At 50.7% G+C, this 16128-nt stretch overlaps 1 protein-coding gene across 2 annotated transcripts in view; it reads right to left on the minus strand.

Annotated features, from left to right (window-relative positions):
* psme3ip1 (proteasome activator subunit 3 interacting protein 1) overlaps nt 1–16128 on the minus strand; it is a 69824-nt gene that overhangs the window by 39352 nt on the left and 14344 nt on the right. Inside the window, exons 2-4 of one of the 2 annotated variants that reach the window (XM_084316003.1) lie at nt 14586–14642; nt 5368–5504; nt 393–491 (exon numbers count right to left, since the gene is read on the minus strand). In XM_084316003.1, the coding sequence (XP_084172129.1) occupies nt 393–491; nt 5368–5497 (229 nt within the window). In that variant the 5' untranslated portion in view covers nt 5498–5504; nt 14586–14642. The remainder of the gene's footprint in view (nt 1–392; nt 492–5367; nt 5505–14585; nt 14643–16128) is intronic. The other variant, XM_084316004.1, reaches the window with a different exon arrangement.

A 16128-nucleotide genomic window follows, 5' to 3' on the forward strand; every position in this document is an offset into this window, starting at 1 on the left:
AAAAACAACGTATACCGAACTGAACCGAAAACCGTGACACCAAAACCATGATGCGAACCAAACCGTAGATTTTGTGAACCGTTCCACCTCTAATAGCTATAATATAGAATATGGTTATAGCTCTACAAACAAGGTGACCGATTACATGGGGTTAATGGGTGGCATGAGGCAATAACTTCCCGGAAGAGGCGTGGCACTCAAAGTGTTAAACGTTAATTGAACCAGTAGAGAGAGAGAGCGAGAGCGAGAGAAAGAGAGTGAGATAGAGAGAGAGAGAGAGAGTGAGATAGATAGAGAGAGATAGAGAGAGTGAGAGTGAGAGAGAGCAAGAGAGAGCAAGAGAGAGCGAGAGAGAGATAGAGACAGAGAGAGAGAGAGATAGACAGTCTTACTGAATTTGAACTGCTCCTCGTAATCTTCCTGCTTCTTGTCTTTCTCCTCCTGCAGTCTCTCAAAGAGGGAGCGAGGGTCGTACTCATCCTCAGGGGCCACTGGGGGGCGCACACACACACCCAGATAGATAGATAGAGAGATAGAGAGATAGAGAGATAGAGATAGAGATAGATAGGATAGATGTAGATAGATAGATACTTTATTAATCCCCTTGGGGAAATTCAGGGTATCTCGCAGCTCACACAGTATACAGACATTGACAGTTCTCATTCAGTTATTTCACGTTATGTCTGCATCATGAATAAAAAATAAGCATATGATCAAATTCAATTAAATAATATCTATCAATATCAATAAGAGCGTGATGAGATAAAAGCAGGTGTATAAAATAAGTGTGTAAAAACAGGTGTATAAAACAGTGTATAAAAACAGGTGTAAAAACAGGTGTGTGGGTCAGAGGTCAGGTCCCCCGCACTATAATACGCTGTTGTACAGTCTGATGGCTGTGGGGACAAAGGACCTCCTGTGCCGCTCAGTCCGTGAGCGCAGGGAGATGAGCCGTCCGCTGCGACTGCTGCTCTGCCCACCAGGGGGCGGTGGAGAGGGTGGCTGCTGCTCTGCCCCACCAGGGGGCGGTGGAGAGGGTGGCTGCTGCTCTGCCCCACCAGGTTGTGGTGGAGAGGGTGGCTGCTGCTCTGCCCCACCAGGTTGTGGTGGAGAGGGTGGCTGCTGCTCTGCCCCACCAGGGTGTGGTGGAGGGTGGCTGCTGCTCTGCCCCACCAGGGGGCGGTGGAGGGTGGCTGCTGCTCTGCCCACCAGGGGGCGGTGGAGAGGGTGGCTGCTGCTCTGCCCACCAGGGGGCGGTGGAGAGGGTGGCTGCTGCTCTGCCCCACCAGGGTGTGGTGGAGGGTGGCTGCTGCTCTGCCCCACCAGGGGGCGGTGGATGGTGGCTGCTGCTCTGCCCACCAGGGGGCGGTGGAGAGGGTGGCTGCTGCTCTGCCCACCAGGGGGCGGTGGAGAGGGTGGCTGCTGCTCTGCCCCACCAGGGGGCGGTGGAGAGGGTGGCTGCTGCTCTGCCCCACCAGGGGGCGGTGGAGAGGGTGGCTGCTGCTCTGCCCCACCAGGGGGCGGTGGAGAGGGTGGCTGCTGCTCTGCCCACCAGGGGGCGGTGGAGAGGGTGGCTGCTGCTCTGCCCCACCAGGGGGCGGTGGAGAGGGTGGCTGCTGCTCTGCCCACCAGGGGGCGGTGGAGAGGGTGGCTGCTGTTCTGCCCCACCAGGGGGCGGTGGAGAGGGTGGCTGCTGCTCTGCCCCACCAGGGGGCGATGGAGAGGGTGGCTGCTGCTCTGCCCCACCAGGGGGCGGTGGAGAGGGTGGCTGCTGCTCTGCCCCACCAGGGGGCGGTCAAGTCAAGTCAAGAGTTTTAATTGTCACGGCATACAAGTATACAATGAAATGCGGGTGGTCTTGCCCGCGACGATGTGCAATACAGTGGTACAACATATAATAGAATCCAATAAAAAACAACATTGTCCAATAAACAGGTAACAGGTAACATGGTGTGACATCTCGGTATCTGTACATATTTATTTACAGAGCATATAGGACATGCTAGGTAGCTTTGGTAGTGCAATACACTGTTCCTGTTGTTATACTAATTTAAAGTGGCCTTTCCTCTTGGCCATAAGTGTGCGTATGTGCGGCATGAGTGTGTGCCCGCTCGTGTTAAAGTGTTAAGTGGCTGCTAGTGTGTGAGCGTGCACAGCGTGCGTGTCGTGTGTGTGCTCGTGTGTGCTTGTGTGTGGATAGTTCAGTGTTCTGTGGCACTCAATGTTCATTGTTCAAGGCTCTGATGGCCTGGGGGAAGAAGCTGAGCCTAAGCCTCTCTGTCCTAGTAGCTGGGGTTCACAGGCGTCTGCCTGACCTCAGCAGTTGGAACAGGCTGTTATTGGGGTGGTGGGGGTCTTTCATTATCCTGCAGGCTCTGGATTTGCACCTCTTGTTGTATAGAACCTGCAGGGGAGGTAGCGCAATACCGTGGTACGCTCGGCTGAGCGCACCACTCTCTGTAGGGCCTTCTTGTCCTGTGCCGTGCTGTTTCCATACCAGGCAGTGATGTTTCCGGTCAAGATGCTCTCTACAGCTCCTGAGTAGAAGGACTGAAGTATCTTCCCCGATACTCTGAACTTCCTTAACTGTCTCAGGTGGTAGAGGCGCTGCTTCGCTTTCTTTACTACTGTGTCTATGTGTGTTGACCATGTCAGATCCTCTGAGATGTGGACCCCCAGGTACTTAAAGCTGCTCACCCTGTCCACGGTAGCCCCGTTAATCATCAGTGGTGTGTGTGTCTCCTGCTGTCCTCTCCTATAATCCACGATCAGCTCCTTGGTTTTACCAATGTTCAGGAGCAGGCTGTTGTCCTGGCACCAGCGTTCCAGTACCTCAACCTCCTCCCGGTAGGCCTTCTCGTCGTTGTCCGAGATCAGCCCCACCACCACCGTGTCGTCTGCGAACTTCACTATGGAGTTGGAGCTGAACTTGGCCACACAATCGTGTGTGTAGAGTGAGTACAGCAGGGGGCTTAGAACACAGCCCTGGGGGGACCCGATGCTCAGGGTGAGGGTGTTGGAGGTCTGGAGGCGGTGGAGAGGGTGGTTGGTATTGCCCATGATGGCCAGCAGCTTGCTCTGCGTGCGGCTCTCCACCACGGTCCCCAGTGGGTCCAGTCTCCTCCCCACCACTGAGCCAGCCTTTTTCACCAGCTTATCCAGCCGCCTGGCATCCCTGGCCGTGGTATTACCACCCCAGCAGACAGCGGCATAGAGGAGCACACTTGCCACCACTGCCTGATAGAACATGAACAACATTTCCCCACACACATTAAGAGACCTGAGTCTCCTGAGGAAGAACAGCCGGCTCTGTCCTTTCTTGTAGAGCGCTTCCGCGTTTGCAGCCCAGGCCAGCTTATCGTCAAGGTGCACGCCTAAATATTTGTATGTCTGCACCGTCGCAATGTTGTTTCCCCGTATGCTGACTGGTTGCAGAGGTGGTTTCGACCTGCGGAAGTCCAGTACCATCTCCTTGGTCTTTGTTGCGTTCAGGAGAAGGCCGTTCCGTTCGCTCCAGTCGCTGAAGGCTCCCACCTGGTCCCTGTACTCTCCCTCCTGTCCCTTCCTCACACACGCCACAATCGCTGTGTCGTCCGAGTATTTTTGGACGTGGCAAGACTCAGAGTTGTAAGTGAAGTCTGCCGTGTAGAGGGTGAACAGGAACGTTCACCACACACACATGTAACCAAACTATAACCAAACACATTCCCATTGCTAAGCATCTTAGCACGACCGCCAAGACTCCACCAAGGGCTCTACACGCTCGGGCGACTGCGACGCGACATCGAAACAATGTTACAGACACTCTGCCTTTATACTTCTGCAACATCCCCACGCAGCCTATGCAACATCGTACAAATAAATGTAAAATGTATGTACAAAATAAACGTCTTTCCGGTGTTTTAGACGTCGCTCTTTTATTTTGAAACCCCCCGACCGGAAGTATTATTGCTGCTATCGCTAGCGGCTTTTGTCATCCGGTTCAGTGTTTTTGAGCCGACGCTAAATACAAATGTTGAGATCGTTGGTGAACAACTAACCTTAGGTTCGTTTTAACGTTAGCTAGCAGCAGGGATGGACGCCGTTGTGCAAATGCAGGCAGCTACAGGCACTCGAGCTCGAGGAAGAGCTGCTGATTTTAATCGGCAGGAGAGAGAGAGCTCGTCAAAGCCGTATATCCCTGTGGCTGTGGTGTGTCGTATAGGCACGAAAGTGCAGCTCAAACTACCTGTTGTATTAAATAAATTGATTGCTGTTTAACTTGTCCCCGTGTCCAGTCCTTTCGATTAGCCCCACCCGTAAATTGTAAACAATGATGCATGTAATTTTATTAACGTTACTGTGTGTTGGGTATGATAGCATTGAATAGCATCAACGCTAGCTGGCTGGCTACAACAAATTCTCACAAGCTGGCATCGTAAAATATCAACACCAGCCATGGGAATAACTGTTTACTAAATTGTGGAGGCTTTTAATCGTCAAGGTAAGATTATTTCAAGGCGTATGTTATGGAAGTCCCCTGCGGCTCCACTTTGTTGAAATGTACATAACTAGGGCTATAGGATAATTCGCGATTATTTTTATTGGTTTGTCATGACAAACCAATTCAATTACATAATCCAACATATGTGTAAAAAACTAACATATTCCAGTTAACTGTATATATTTTTTAATGATTTGTTACAAAGAAATCAATACTAAACGTTCTATGGTCACCAGAGCAGTGGTTTAGGGAGCAGCAACAGAGCAGTGGTTTAGGGAGCAGCACCAGAGCAGTGGTTTAGGGAGCAGCACCAGAGCAGTGGTAGAGGGAGCAGCACCAGAGCAGTGGTAGAGGGAGCAGCACCAGAGCAGTGGTTTAGGGAGCAGCACCAGAGCAGTGGTAGAGGGAGCAGCACCAGAGCAGTGGTAGAGGGAGCAGCACCAGAGCAGTGGTTTAGGGAGCAGCACCAGAGCAGTGGTAGAGGGAGCAGCACCAGAGCAGTGGTTTATGGAGCAGCACCAGAGCAGTGGTTTAGGGAGCAGCACCAGAGCAGTGGTAGAGGGAGCAGCACCAGAGCAGTGGTAGAGGGAGCAGCACCAGAGCAGTGGTTTAGGGAGCAGCACCAGAGCAGTGGTAGAGGGAGCAGCACCAGAGCAGTGGTAGAGGGAGCAGCACCAGAGCAGTGGTTTAGGGAGCAGCACCAGAGCAGTGGTAGAGGGAGCAGCACCAGAGCAGTGGTTTATGGAGCAGCACCAGAGCAGTGGTTTAGGGAGCAGCACCAGAGCAGTGGTAGAGGGAGCAGCACCAGAGCAGTGGTAGAGGGAGCAGCACCAGAGCAGTGGTATGTGTGTATGTGTGTGTGTGTGTGTGTGTGTGTGTGTTACCCTCGGGGTCCTCTGGTTTCCTAACTTTCTCCCACTCCTCTTGTCTCTTCTTCCTCTGCTCGTCCAGCTCCGTCTCCGACACAAACTTCCTGCTGAGGTCAACGCCTCCTGGTGGTGCAGCGGCCTCCATTACAGCCCTGCGGAACACACACAGTACACACACCATGATGTCATGAACCTTCATGACGTGCATCAGTCAGGATATATATGTAGCTACACTAGATCCACTCCACACCATAGATATAAACTAGGGCCTAACTAAATAAATAGTTTGGTTCCTGTTGGTTGTCAGTTAAGGCCATGGGGAGGTAGGAGGCTGCAGCGGAGCCCCCGGTCCAATGCTCTTTTCAACGTGTTTAGTAGGGTTGTCACGATACCAACATTTTAGTTTCGATACTATACCGATATTAATTTCGATACTTTTCGATACTTTCAATACTTTTCCTCAAAATCAGGGAAAAACTCTCAGATGTCATTATTGTTCTTTATTTTAAAACACAACAATGAACAATGACAAGAATAAATCAATTAAATTAAAAGCAATGCCATTCAAAATGCTGGAGAACTTTTTTTGCACTCAAAACAGTTGCTGTACAAGGTTTCTGCACCCAGCTTTCTCAACTGTATATATATTGGAACTTGGTCCACACAGATGAACTCTGCGACTGCCCTGTTGAGCCTTTTATCATCTTTGGACTAATTTGTGTACTTAATATGCTGCTAAAAAAAAAAGCAGAGGTTAGGTTGCTTCTGAGTGGGGGGAGTCACTGTGAGCCAAATGCAGCAGACTTCTGTAGTTAAAAGTATGGTTGTATATTATACATTTGTCATAGCAGAGGGCCTAATTAGTTTGAGATACCATAAGTTACCTAGAAAACATTTTGATGAGTGAGACTGATTATAGCCTATCATAATCTAGAACTAGGTTATGTCATATTGTAGGCTGTTTAACAAAAATAAAATAGATTTCCGTTGTCTTTATACAGTATGTATAAACCATTAATGGGCAATTGTCAAATGTCTCTGTATAAATCACGTTTGTGACTAAGCCATAGAGATGCTGTGTTTACTAGCTTTCAGCACGGCAGTTTAGGCTATGTATAGCTTATTATTAGGCTTTTCAATTTATTTTCTATTCTTGCGAATAGCATTGTGGACATTTTCTAATGCTCGTATAAGGAACTGTAGTCACGAGAGCTAGCATAGCCCGTCCAACGAACGTTGGCATCAACGGCACGACGACAGCACCGACAGGAGCCACCGCAGCACGCAACGCCAGCCACCACAACCATCTGCAATCGCAGCGAGGATCCCCACTGATCAACGCCAGCTAGCCAGCCCCAACTAGCACTACAGCTCGCCAGCTACACAAGCCAACGTCAGCCGAGTTCACCGCATGCAAAATGTGCCAGCCAGCAAACACCAATCAACAAAGATCCGCACTGCAACTGCCGATGGTTATGATAACTAACTAATTGCAGTGAGGATCTTTATTGACCAACGCCAGCTAGCCAGCACACGCTGCCAGAGTAAACTCGGCCAACGTTAGCCCACACAGCTAGCGAACCACAACTCTAGCCAAAGCCAGCCAGCCAACGCCAATCAACAAAGATCCTCACCGCGACTGCCAATGGCCACGACAACCAACGCTGCGCGCCACAGCAGCCCCCATCAGCACTCCAGTCGTGCCACCGATGCCAACACTCGCCGGACGAGCCACGCCAGCTCCCGTCCCAACTAGAGTTTGTTGTTCTTCATTCCAGAAGGTTGCTTTTCCGGTAAACTAGCGCAACGTCACCACTGACAGCAGCGCTGTGCTCCAATAGGAAGGCATTTGCATGCATAAATGAATAAATTAAAAAGTACAGTTTTTCCCCAAACGCAGTATCATTTCAAACACTCTAGTACCGCAGTACTATACCAATACCGGTATACCGTGCAACCCTAGTGTTTAGTGTATTCCACTAAAATGCCATTATCCGTCTTTCTCTGGAATTACTCAGAGGCACCCAAAGTTATACTCGTATTCAAAAGGCTATAAAACGGAAATGTACCGATGAAAAAACAATCCGTTTTGTACATGTTGACTGGATGCAACTAACTGATAATCGACAGGTGTATTAGACCCCCGACGGTTACCGACGGTAGTGTGATAGTAAAGGGTTAACCTTCTGTAGTGTGGCAGTGGAAGGGTTAAGGGTGGCGACCAAAAAGGCTCACAAAGAAGTGGATGAGTCAGATGGATGAGTCAGGTGTATTGAGACAGCAGAGGGAGAGGTTTGAGGTTAAAGGGTAGGTTAAAGGTTAGGGTTAGGACCCAGAATGTGAAGACTGGTGAACACAACCCTTTTTGTTTTCTTTATTTTTCACACGTGTTGTTTTGCATTTACAAAATGTAATTAAATAAAAAAAATAAAGGAATTACGAAAATAATAAATAGAATAGTGACCGAACACAATCAGTGTGTGTTGGATAATCACCCCCCCCCCCCGTGTTCAGTGTTAGATAATCACCCCCCCCCCTGTGTTCAGTGTGTTAGATAATCACCCCCCCCCCCTGTGTTCAGTGTTAGATAATCACCCCCCCCCCTGTGTTCAGTGTGTTAGATAATCACCCCCCCCCTGTGTTCAGTGTTAGATAATCACCCCCCCCCTGTGTTCAGTGTGTTAGATAATCACCCCCCCCCCCCTGTGTTCAGTGTTAGATAATCACCCCCCCCCCCTGTGTTCAGTGTGTTAGATAATCACCCCCCCCCCTGTGTTCAGTGTTAGATAATCACCCCCCCCCTGTGTTCAGTGTTAGATAATCACCCCCCCCCCCTGTGTTCAGTGTTAGATAATCACCCCCCCCCCCTGTGTTCAGTGTGTTAGATAATCACCCCCCCCCCCTGTGTTCAGTGTGTTAGATAATCACCCCCCCCCCTGTGTTCAGTGTTAGATAATCACCCCCCCCTGTGTTCAGTGTGTTAGATAATCACCCCCCCCCCCTGTGTTCAGTGTTAGATAATCACCCCCCCCCCTGTGTTCAGTGTGTTAGATAATCACCCCCCCCCCCTGTGTTCAGTGTGTTAGATAATCACCCCCCCCCCCTGTGTTCAGTGTGTTAGATAATCACCCCCCCCCCCCTGTGTTCAGTGTGTTAGATAATCACCCCCCCCCCCTGTGTTAAGTGTGTTAGATAATCACCCCCCCCCCCCCTGTGTTAGATAATCACCCCCACCCGTGTTCAGTGTGTTAGATAATCACCCCCCCCCCCCTGTGTTCAGTGTGTTAGATAATCACCCCCCCCCCCTGTGTTCAGTGTGTTAGATAATCACCCCCCCCTGTGTTCAGTGTGTTAGATAATCACCCCCCCCCCCCTGTGTTCAGTGTGTTAGATAATCACCCCCCCCCCTGTGTTCAGTGTGTTAGATAATCACCCCCCCCCTGTGTTCAGTGTGTTAGATAATCACCCCCCCCCCTGTGTTCAGTGTGTTAGATAATCACCCCCCCCCTGTGTTCAGTGTGTTAGATAATCACCCCCCCCCCTGTGTTCAGTGTGTTAGATAATCACCCCCCCCCCCTGTGTTCAGTGTTAGATAATCACCCCCCCCCTGTGTTCAGTGTGTTAGATAATCACCCCCCCCCCCTGTGTTCAGTGTGTTAGATAATCACCCCCCCCCCCCCCCCCCCTGTGTTCAGTGTGTTAGATAATCACCCCCCCCCTGTGTTCAGTGTGTTAGATAATCACCCCCCCCCCTGTGTTCAGTGTGTTAGATAATCACCCCCCCCCTGTGTTCAGTGTGTTAGATAATCACCCCCCCCCTGTGTTCAGTGTTAGATAATCACCCCCCCCCCCTGTGTTCAGTGTTAGATAATCACCCCCCCCCCTGTGTTCAGTGTGTTAGATAATCACCCCCCCCCCTGTGTTCAGTGTGTTAGATAATCACCCCCCCCCCTGTGTTCAGTGTGTTAGATAATCACCCCCCCCCCCCTGTGTTCAGTGTGTTAGATAATCACCCCCCCCCCCCATGTGTTCAGTGTTAGATAATCACCCCCCCCCCCCTGTGTTCAGTGTGTTAGATAATCACCCCCCCCCCCCTGTGTTCAGTGTGTTAGATAATCACCCCCCCCCCCTGTGTTCAGTGTGTTAGATAATCACCCCCCCCCCCCGTGTTCAGTGTGTTAGATAATCACCCCCCCCCCCTGTGTTCAGTGTGTTAGATAATCACCCCCCCCCCCCCTGTGTTCAGTGTTAGATAATCACCCCCCCCCCCCCTGTGTTCAGTGTGTTAGATAATCACCCCCCCCCCCTGTGTTCAGTGTGTTAGATAATCACCCCCCCCTGTGTTCAGTGTGTTAGATAATCACCCCCCCCCTGTGTTCAGTGTGTTAGATAATCACCCCCCCCCCCCCCTGTGTTCAGTGTTAGATAATCACCCCCCCCCCTGTGTTCAGTGTGTTAGATAATCACCCCCCCCCCTGTGTTCAGTGTGTTAGATAATCACCCCCCCCCCCCTGTGTTCAGTGTGTTAGATAATCACCCCCCCCTGTGTTCAGTGTGTTAGATAATCACCCCCCCCTGTGTTCAGTGTGTTAGATAATCACCCCCCGTGTTCAGTGTGTTAGATAATCACCCCCCCCCCCTGTGTTCAGTGTGTTAGATAATCACCCCCCCCCTGTGTTCAGTGTGTTAGATAATCACCCCCCCCCTGTGTTCAGTGTGTTAGATAATCACCCCCCCCCCTGTGTTCAGTGTTAGATAATCACCCCCCCCCTGTGTTCAGTGTGTTAGATAATCACCCCCCCCCTGTGTTCAGTGTTAGATAATCACCCCCCCCCTGTGTTCAGTGTTAGATAATCACCCCCCCCTGTGTTCAGTGTGTTAGATAATCACCCCCCCCCCCCTGTGTTCAGTGTGTTAGATAATCACCCCCCCCTGTGTTCAGTGTTAGATAATCACACCCCCCCTGTGTTCAGTGTGTTAGATAATCACCCCCCCCCCTGTGTTCAGTGTGTTAGATAATCACCCCCCCCCCCTGTGTTCAGTGTTAGATAATCACCCCCCCCCATGTGTTCAGTGTGTTAGATAATCACCCCCCCCCTGTGTTCAGTGTGTTAGATAATCACCCCCCCCCCCCTGTGTTCAGTGTGTTAGATAATCACCCCCCCCCTGTGTTCAGTGTGTTAGATAATCACCCCCCCCCCCTGTGTTCAGTGTGTTAGATAATCACCCCCCCCCCCCTGTGTTCAGTGTGTTAGATAATCACCCCCCCCCCCTGTGTTCAGTGTGTTAGATAATCACCCCCCCCCCCTGTGTTCAGTGTTAGATAATCACCCCCCCCCCCCTGTGTTCAGTGTTAGATAATCACCCCCCCCCCTGTGTTCAGTGTTAGATAATCACCCCCCCCCCCTGTGTTCAGTGTGTTAGATAATCACCCCCCCCTGTGTTCAGTGTTAGATAATCACCCCCCCTGTGTTCAGTGTGTTAGATAATCACCCCCCCCCTGTGTTCAGTGTTAGATAATCACCCCCCCCCCCTGTGTTCAGTGTGTTAGATAATCACCCCCCCCCCCTGTGTTCAGTGTGTTAGATAATCACCCCCCCCCCTGTGTTCAGTGTTAGATAATCACCCCCCCCCTGTGTTCAGTGTGTTAGATAATCACCCCCCCCCTGTGTTCAGTGTGTTAGATAATCACCCCCCCCCCCTGTGTTCATGTGTTAGATAATCACCCCCCCCCCCCTGTGTTCAGTGTTAGATAATCACCCCCCCCCTTGGTTCAGTGTTAGATAATCACCCACCCCCTGTGTTCAGTGTGTTAGATAATCACCCCCCCCCTGTGTTCAGTGTTAGATATCACCCCCCCCCTGTGTTCAGTGTGTTAGATAATCACCCCCCCCCCCTGTGTTTCAGTGTGTTAGATAATCACCCCCCCCCCTGTGTTCAGTGTGTTAGATAATCACCCCCTGTGTCATGATACCCCCTGTGTCAGTGTGTTAGATAATCACCCCCCCCCCCTGTGTTCAGTGTGTTAGATAATCACCCCCCCCCTGTGTTCAGTGTTAGATAATCACCCCCCCCTGTGTTCAGTGTTAGATATCCCCCCCCCTGTGTTCAGTGTTAGATAATCACCCCCCCCCCTGTGTTCAGTGTGTTAGATAATCACCCCCCCTGTGTTCAGTGTTAGATAATCACCCCACCCCCTGTGTTCAGTGTTAGATAATCACCCCCCCCCGTGTTCAGTGTTAGATAATCACCCCCCCCCCTGTGTTAGCCCTGTGTTCAGTGGTTAGATAATCACCCCCCCGGTAACCCCCCCCCCTGTGTTCAGTGTTAGATAATCACCCCCCCCCCCCCCCTGTGTTCATGGTGTTAGATAATCACCCCCCCCCCCCTGTTCATCCCCCCCCTGTGTTCAGTGTTAGATAATCACCCCCCCCCCCCCTGTGTTCAGTGTGTTAGATAATCACCCCCCCCCCGTGTTCAGTGTTAGATAATCACCCCCCCCCCTGTGTTCAGTGTGTTAGATAATCACCCCCCCCCTGTGTTCAGTGTGTTAGATAATCACCCCCCCCCCCTGTGTTCAGTGTGTTAGATAATCCCCCCCCCCCCTGTGTTCAGTGTTAGATAATCACTCCCCCCCCCCTGTGTTCAGTGTGTTAGATAATCACCCCCCGCCTGTGTTCAGTGTTAGATAATCACCCCCCCCCTGTGTTCAGTGTTAGATAATCACCCCCCCCCCCCTGTGTTCAGTGTGTTAGATAATCACCCCCCCCCCTGTGTTCAGTGTGTTAGATAATCACCCCCCCCCCCCTGTGTTCAGTGTGTTAGATAATCACCCCCCCCCCTGTGTTCAGTGTGTTAGATAATCACCCCCCCCCCCTGTGTTCAGTGTTAGATAATCACCCCCCCCCCTGTGTTCAGTGTGTTAGATAATCACCCCCACCTGTGTTCAGTGTGTTAGATAATCACCCCCCCCCTGTGTTCAGTGTGTTAGATAATCACCCCCCCCCCTGTGTTCAGTGTGTTAGATAATCACCCCCCCCCCTGTGTTCAGTGTGTTAGATAATCACCCCCCCCCCTGTGTTCAGTGTTAGATAATCACCCCCCCCCCTGTGTTCAGTGTGTTAGATAATCACCCCCCCCCCTGTGTTCAGTGTGTTAGATAATCACCCCCCCCCCTGTGTTCAGTGTGTTAGATAATCACCCCCCCCCCCCTGTGTTCAGTGTTAGATAATCACCCCCCCCCCCTGTGTTCAGTGTGTTAGATAATCACCCCCCCCCCCTGTGTTCAGTGTTAGATAATCACCCCCCCCCCCCCCCCCTGTGTTCAGTGTTAGATAATCACCCCCCCCCCTGTGTTCAGTGTGTTAGATAATCACCCCCCCCCCTGTGTTCAGTGTTAGATAATCACCCCCCCCCCCTGTGTTCAGTGTGTTAGATAATCACCCCCCCCCCCCCTGTGTTCAGTGTGTTAGATAATCACCCCCCCCCTGTGTTCAGTGTGTTAGATAATCACCCCCCCCTGTGTTCAGTGTGTTAGATAATCACCCCCCCCCCTGTGTTCAGTGTGTTAGATAATCACCCCCCCCCCCCTGTGTTCAGTGTGTTAGATAATCACCCCCCCCCCCCCTGTGTTCAGTGTGTTAGATAATCACCCCCCCCCCCTGTGTTCAGTGTGTTAGATAATCACCCCCCCCCTGTGTTCAGTGTGTTAGATAATCACCCCCCCCCCTGTGTTCAGTGTGTTAGATAATCACCCCCCCCCCCTGTGTTCAGTGTGTTGGATAATCACCCCCCCCCCCCTGTGTTCAGTGTGTTAGATAATCACCCCCCCCCCTGTGTTCAGTGTGTTAGATAATCACCCCCCCCCCTGTGTTCAGTGTGTTAGATAATCACCCCCCCCCTGTGTTCAGTGTGTTAGATAATCACCCCCCCCCCCTGTGTTCAGTGTTAGATAATCACCCCCCCCCTGTGTTCAGTGTTAGATAATCACCCCCCCCCTGTGTTCAGTGTGTTAGATAATCACCCCCCCTCCCTGTGTTCAGTGTGTTAGATAATCACCCCCCCCCCATGTGTTCAGTGTGTTAGATAATCACCCCCCCCCCTGTGTTCAGTGTTAGATAATCACCCCCCCCCCCCTGTGTTCAGTGTGTTAGATAATCACCCCCCCCCCCTGTGTTCAGTGTGTTAGATAATCACCCCCCCCCCTGTGTTCAGTGTGTTAGATAATCACCCCCCCCCTGTGTTCAGTGTGTTAGATAATCACCCCCCCCCCTGTGTTCAGTGTTAGATAATCACCCCCCCCTGTGTTCAGTGTGTTAGATAATCACCCCCCCCCCCCTGTGTTCAGTGTGTTAGATAATCACCCCCCCCCTGTGTTCAGTGTGTTAGATAATCACCCCCCCCCTGTGTTCAGTGTGTTAGATAATCACCCCCCCCACCCCTGTGTTCAGTGTTAGATAATCACCCCCCCCCCCTGTGTTCAGTGTTAGATAATCACCCCCCCCCCTGTGTTCAGTGTGTTAGATAATCACCCCCCCCCCTGTGTTCAGTGTGTTAGATAATCACCCCCCCCCCTGTGTTCAGTGTGTTAGATAATCACCCCCCACCTGTGTTCAGTGTGTTAGATAATCACCCCCCCCCCCTGTGTTCAGTGTGTTAGATAATCACCCCCCCCTGTGTTCAGTGTGTTAGATAATCACCCCCCCCCCCTGTGTTCAGTGTTAGATAATCACCCCCCCCCCCCCTGTGTTCAGTGTTAGATAATCACCCCCCCCCCCCTGTGTTCAGTGTGTTAGATAATCACCCCCCCCTGTGTTCAGTGTGTTAGATAATCACCCCCCCCCCTGTGTTCAGTGTTAGATAATCACCCCCCCCCCCCTGTGTTCAGTGTTAGATAATCACCCCCCCCCCCTGTGTTCAGTGTGTTAGATAATCACCCCCCCCCTGTGTTCAGTGTGTTAGATAATCACCCCCCCCCCCTGTGTTCAGTGTTAGATAATCATCCCCCCCCCCCCTGTGTTCAGTGTGTTAGATAATCACCCCCCCCCTGTGTTCAGTGTTAGATAATCACCCCCACCTGTGTTCAGTGTTAGATAATCACCCCCCCCTGTGTTCAGTGTGTTAGATAATCACCCCCCCCTGTGTTCAGTGTTAGATAATCACCCCCCCCCTGTGTTCAGTGTGTTAGATAATCACCCCCCCCTGTGTTCAGTGTGTTAGATAATCACCCCCACCTGTGTTCAGCGTGTTAGATAATCAAGCAGGCAATTATTCCCAAGTCATGGACTCATCTGTTGAATAAATATGGACAGAATGTGAGAGAGAGAGAGAGAGAGAGAGAGAGAGAGAGAGAGAGAGAGAGAGAGAGAGAGAGAGAGAGAGAGAGAGAGAGAGAGGGAGAGACACATACAGAAACAGAGACAGAGAGACTATGGTTAAACATACTGTAGTAAGTGCACACACATTTTGTACTGATAAGTGATAATGTACTGCAGGGCTATTCAACTGGCGGCCCGCGGGCCAGATCCGGCCCGCGGGATGATTCTGACCGGCCCGCAAAAAATTACATGATAATTAAAAAAACAATAATAATAATAATATTGAGCCAAAAGTCACTCAACTAAGTAATGACAGATTTCATTGATATAGAGCTGCCGCGGTATCGGTATTACCGCGGTATCGCTGTTACATCATGCCCACCGCAGCGTTGGGCTGAATACCGGCATCACCGCTGTTTTTTATTATATTATTATTATTATTACGCTCTCGTTGGGCTTGCGGCTCTGCAGATATACCCTACTTCTCTGTCGAGATTCCAAGCGACCCTATTGGGTACCAAAAAAGTCACATGAAACACTGCAGACCACTGATTGGTCAGAAGAGATACGCGTCACATGCTTGGAGCATCTTGCAGTGCGTTTACTTCCTGAATCTCAGCCATCACAACACGGCTAATAGTACGTTAGCTCCCACCGGAGACCGGAGTGGATTACCGACGCCGTCGCTCCTCAGGGAACGAGGCATAATGATTTTACTGCAACGAAATGTTATAATAAAAGCCCTTCGTTCTATACACTTGTCTGATTGAAAACTTTATTAACAGACCGCAGAATGGGTACAACTCGGCACGCTCTGAGCAAAGAAAGGAACTTAGATATTAATTGAGTAACGCTTGCCTTGCTATGTGGTCCGGTAAATACGAACGTGTAACTATACTAACGTTAATGCCACAAATCGAATACCTTTGTAATCATAAGTAGTAACGTTATAATAATAAGAAGAAGAAAGGGTCGGGGGGGTAACCGGCGGGCGCGACACCGAGGGGAGACTTCGAATCCGTGTTTCACTTTTAATAACGAATGCGTGCATGCCGAATCCCAAACAATATTCATGCTGCAAAGTCATCCTCTAAAGATAGACATTTAGACTAGAGGCAGGCTATATGCTATATAAAGAGTAGACTACAAAAAAAATGCATTCAAACTTTTTTTTTGTGTGTGTGTGTGCGGTAATACCGCGGCGGTAGGAAATATTTTGCAAATGTGTGCGGTAAGGAAAACATCAATACCGCGGCAGCTCTACATTGATAAATTGAGGGAAAACTTTGCAAGTCGATTGGATGAATTTGACATGTCCAGAGAATTGATGCATTTTGTGAGCAACCCGTTTGCCAATGTAGCTGCTATTTCCACAAAAGGACAAGAGTTCCTTGCATCACTTCACATTGATGAAGGTCTCCTGCAACTTGAAATAATTGACATGCAAGCATCATCTGCT

This window comes from Notolepis coatsorum (genome assembly GCF_963971535.1).
Source record: "Notolepis coatsorum genome assembly, chromosome: 6".
Classification (NCBI taxonomy): Eukaryota; Metazoa; Chordata; class Actinopteri; order Aulopiformes; family Paralepididae; genus Notolepis; species Notolepis coatsorum.